General features: G+C 40.2%; 1 protein-coding gene across 1 annotated transcript; it reads left to right on the top strand.

Moving 5' to 3' along the window:
* Positions 1-653: 653 nt before the first annotated feature.
* On the top strand, positions 654-3,743 carry LOC149572427 (disease resistance protein At4g27190-like). Its single transcript, XM_089813594.1, has one exon. It carries the CDS (start codon positions 907-909, stop codon positions 3,610-3,612), a length of 2,706 nt encoding a protein of 901 aa, XP_089669720.1. The 5' UTR covers positions 654-906; the 3' UTR covers positions 3,613-3,743.
* Positions 3,744-5,198: the final 1,455 nt, after the last annotated feature.

Here is a 5,198-nt window from a genome sequence, read left to right as displayed (position 1 = left end):
TTTGATAATTTTGGTAATTCAACCTCCTTCAAAGATGAAATAAAATATGAAGTAGAAAGATAAGCCAAAGAATGTTTACGACATTTCTCGTTGTTATAGTTACAGTTTTCTCCATGTTAAAATTCTCCCCTCTCCGAAGGGTAATTTATTATCTTAGGTTTGGATTCCACCTTGTGTGACTTATCTACTTGTTCTTGAGGCACTAACAACATTCTGCCCCTTGCTCCCCACAGATTGATACTAGTTCCTATAGAGTTGTTTGTAGAAAGAAAAGGGTCAAATATTTCATTCTAGCTGTCACTATTTTGTTTGGGCTTCGAATTTGATCTGCAGAATTTGTTTCTTTTGTTTGTCTTCGAATTACTCTTGTAGCTAGTTTTTTTATGGCCTCGCTCTATTCTTCTTTTCTAGCTCTATTGTTTTCTCTAGTTTGCTATTTTCTAAGACTGGGTTCCTTCCAATTTGGTTGCAGATGGTTTGTAATGGGTTCCACTTCTAAAGAAATCTCAGCAGTGGCATAGAATGCTCTCTTTGTACGGGCCCCACTTGTGGAAAATCCATAGATTTTTCTATGCGCGTTATAGAAAAGAGCATAGAATGTAACGATAATAGTGGAAAAGGGGCATGGTATAGATGCTACTAGGTCACAAAGACATGAATATCAGGAATCTGTGGAATTCATGGTAAAGAAGGAAATATATTGGCCATCTTTAGACCAGCACAACACGGCATGCTTGAGATGTCTTCAGTAACACGGAGAGTGGGTTAACTAAATCCTCCAAGCACGTATAGAAAACCGTTCACTTAATCGAGTGCTATTGTAAGATCTGTGTTTTGACACTGGTCGAGAGTCGTTATGCGCTCATTATTTTCCTTTTTGTTAGGAGTTTTTTTAATGTTTGGCGAATGGAATTCCTTAGTGGACTAGCGAGCGGGGTTATAAACAACCTCTTCAAACCAGCTGTTGAAGAAATTAAGCACCTGACCAGTTTGCGCGATGATGCCGATCGCCTCCATCAGCAGATAGATCGCGTGAACGGCATAGTCGTTGATATCACCAATAAGCTGAATAGGCAAAATCGACAGCCTTTGCAAGTCGTGAGGGTTTGGCTCGAGACACAAGAGCAAACCATTAAGTCCGCTGAAGATGCGTATGGCAAGTACGAACAAGGCAAAAACCATCGCTTGTGTTGGTGCTGCTCTGACTGTTGCTTTGTCGTACAATCCAGTCGAAATATCCGTGATTCTCTTGCGGCCATAGATGAGCTTCTAAAGAGAAGGGACTCAGATTTTCCGCAGAATGGAGAGGTGGGAGAGCCTCCGATCCCTGTGGTGCAGCCCTTGGAGAGCGAGCTGGTTGGAAAATATGTTAACGAGAAGCTGGCTGAGCTGGAGAAGTGGCTGCTGGAAGATGACTCTGGCCGTGTCGTTGGCGTTTATGGAATGCCCGGCGTGGGAAAGACAGCCCTGCTCGAGCACATCAGCAACAATAAAAAGGTAGTCGATTTGTTTAAGCTTGTGCTTTGGGTTAGTGTGTCCAAAGACTCCGATGTAGCTGCTGTACAAAGGAGCATCTGCGAGAGATTTGAATCGGCTTGGCGACCCAATTTGAGGGTTGACGAGGCCGCAGGGGTGTTGCATTCTGTTTACAAGGGGAGGCGACTGCTGCTCATTTTGGACGATGTTTGGGAAACAATAGAGGTTTCCAAATTGGGAATTTCTCTTTCTGACAATAAGATAAAGGTCTTACTGACTTCCAGGGATAGAAATGTGTGCAAGAGCATGAAAGCAGACAAAGTGATTGAAATGAAGCATCTGCAGGAGGAAGAAGGTTGGGAGCTTTTCTGCAGACGAGCCTTCGTAGCAGGCGAGGTTCAGCACATGGACAGCGATATTAAGTCTGTTGCAAGAGAAATTGCAAAGGAGTGCAAAGGGCATCCGCTGGCCATAAGGACCCTTGCTCGGGCGATGCCGGAGCTTCACGACAGTAGGGCGTCTGAATGGGAACATATTCTGAAGCAGCTAAAGGAGATTGATCCCAACTTTTATCGCGTTCATGAAGAGATTCAGAGGAAGTTGTTCAATCCTCTGAAGCACAGCTACGATGCTCTGCAAACAGATGAGATCAAGCAATGTTTCCTCTACTTGGCCGCTTACAGAGAAGATGAGGAAATTGATGCGGATCAATTGATACAGTTGTTGCTGGCAGAGGGCCTAGTGACAAGCAGAGAGGAGGCACATTACGATTGTCTCAAGATCTTGCGTGACCGATGTTTGGTTGAGATTGTGGTTAAAGAGGAAAACGGCCTTGAGATTTGGAATGTGAGAGTCCACGACGTGCTCAGAGATATGGCGGTACGCGTGGCGGAGGTCGACCAGAACGCTCTGTTCCGTGCAGGTCAGAGTCTAACCGAGTTTCCAAAGAATGTAAATGCGGCAACGGTGAGGATGTCACTGATGCACAACAGAATCAGATCTCTGCCTGAAACTCTTGATTGCGAGAAGCTGGTGACTCTGTTGCTGAGGTGGAACACATTTGAGGTGGTTCCGGAGGGGTTTATGGAGAAGCTGAAAATGTTGAAGGTGCTCGATATCAGCAACACGCTCATCCAATCCTTGCCAAAGTCCATCCAGCAACTGAAGCATCTCGTCTATCTCCAGCTTTCAAATACACAAATCAAGGTAATCTCTGATGCCACATTTGAGCTGAGCACATTGCAGTTTTTAGATCTGTCTTTCTCGCCTCTTAAGAGTATTCCTTCCAAGATAAACAAGCTTAAAAGTCTCCGAATTCTGAAGTTAGCCCACTGCCCTGCTTTGGGGTTCGTTTCATCCAACGTATCGAAGCTCACTGTTTTGGAAGAGCTTGACATGTGGCAGTCCGCGACAACGTTCGCATATTCAGGGGAGGAGAGAAAAGGAGGAGAATTGAGGGAGGCTTCCTTGCAAGACGTATGCAAACTGCACTGTCTGAAGCGTCTGTGTCTATCCCTGAAATCCCCGATTGGGGAAGGAACAGTGGGGAATCTAGTGGAGCTTCAAGAACTTTGGATGCTTTGGATGCCTGAAATCCCTCAAACAAGTCTTCCCGCAGACATGCAAGCCATGCACAAACTGGAGAGGCTCCACCTGTATGACTGTCCGATCAAGGGAACCTCTGATTTATTCCAACAATTACAAACTCTCAAGTACATAAAGCTGAAATCTTCTCAAACGTTGCTCACACTTTCCGGATTAGGGTTAGGAGGATTACCCGATTTGAAGGAAATAGAGATCGAGGAATCCCATCATCTCAAGGAGTTGGGAGATGAATTTGGGAGGAAAGGCAGCTTTCCAGAGCTGCGGAAGCTGAAAGTGTGGAAGTTACCTTCACTGGAGACTCTGTGTAGTTCTGTGGAAGAAGGGGCTCTGCCCATGTTGCAGACATTGGCAATGTTTCGTTGCAGGGAAGTTAAAGCACTGCCCTTGGGTCTCGAAAGCCTCAAGTCACTGAGACAGATCAAAGGAGATAAGGAATGGTGGAACGAAATCAGATGGCGAAATGAAGAGACGAAGAACCATCTTCAGGCTAAGTTTGAGGAAATCCTGGAAGCCCGTGATAGCAATCGTTGACAGTTTTCCGGTAAGTAAGAAGCAGGAAATAGCTTGTACGAATTATTGTCTTTTTCTTATGCATTGTATTTGCTTGTGCGTATTTATGTAATAAAGAACTCTAAGCTGATAAAAGCTGGATTTTGTAATTATAGCATTGTGTTGCACAGGGATACTAAAATGTTATAAACGCCTGTCTATTTATTATTTTGCAAATTTAATTATTTGCATGCTTGATTTCAGAACATTTTGGACGATTTAGATTGATTTCACTTTATTTTTTTATTAATGTATTTATTAAATATAAATTAAAATTTGTAACAGTATAGGTCTACAAGGTACACGAGTTTATATATTTAATTTAAAATTTAAGAATATATTATAATATTTATAATTAAAAAATTAATTAAATTATGGTTTTTACTGGATTAGCTTTTTTTAATGGAATCTTTTTGTTCAAGTTATTTTTCCTTAACTATTTTACCTCACAATAAAATATCTTCTTAAATAATCAATACTTGTAATGTTTGTAAGATCTAAAGTTATATGAAACATTACACACTTAGAATAGTTTCAATTATTGAAAGAAATGTATTCTAGAAATGAATTTTTCCTATTATACATATACATCACATTATAATATGTCTTTATATTAAATTAAATATTCATTTTTCAATTAATAACAAGGGCCAACAAATTTATTCAAGAAGATACATCATAATAATGATTCGATGATAATTTTTATGCTTGATTGCAATAAGCATGTTCATGATACAATATTACTTTATGAGAAACTAGTTTCTATGTTATAAGTAGTCAGTATGCTTCAAATAAGAGCATTCATATTAGTTTCAAAGATTACATTTTTAAAAAGGTGTCAAAATTAATTTACAAATAGATTTCCAAAGGAATCTAGAATCCAACATAAATAATTATATTCATAGAGTTAAACAATTTAGAATAATAACTATCCAATAACATATACTAAAGTAAGAGCAAGTCGAAGCCTTATTGTTGGAGATACCAATGGGAAAGTAACCTCTGAGAGGGGGGGGTGGATAAGTACTTCAAAACTTTAACCATAAAACATTCACCACACATCCATCTCACAATTTGCATGTAAGCTGAAATAGCTGACTACACATGTTCATCCATAGCATGAAACAAATAATACATAACACAGTAAATTTGTTATCCTGAAACCCTCTAATGAGAAGGCAAAACTAGGGTGGGGATGACACTCACAAATCTTCACTACTGCAATTGTAAAGTGTAGGTAATTAAGATTGCAAGATGTTTGATCAGAAACTATAATCTACCTTGTGAAAGGTCTGTCCTGTTAAAGGCTTACAAAGATTGTTAAATCTCTCCCTGGTAAAGGATTTCAACGCACTACTAAAAGTGTGCCTTGTTAGAGGACTTAAACTAGCAATAAAACAAGCACTCAATGAAGAGATTTGCACAAGCCTATTAAGACTACTCTATTTGGAGACTTTCTCTGCATCACTTCTTAGAATGATTGAACACCACGATCCTTCAGTCATCACTTTGTTGCTAGATGTCAGATCTTCTCTTTCCTGGTGTGTACTTCATCCTTATGATCAAAT

The sequence above is a fragment of the Cupressus sempervirens genome, chromosome 2 (assembly GCF_028749045.1).
Source record: "Cupressus sempervirens isolate cs-2001-9-10 chromosome 2, ASM2874904v1, whole genome shotgun sequence".
In the NCBI taxonomy this organism is placed as follows: domain Eukaryota; kingdom Viridiplantae; phylum Streptophyta; class Pinopsida; order Cupressales; family Cupressaceae; genus Cupressus; species Cupressus sempervirens.
This window is presented reverse-complemented; position numbering and strand designations above follow the sequence as displayed.

Excerpts from the sequence above, each read along its gene's own strand:
- LOC149572427 (XM_089813594.1), top strand. The coding sequence starts at position 907 with ATGGAATTCCTTAGTGGACTAGCGAGCGGGGTTATAAACAACCTCTTC.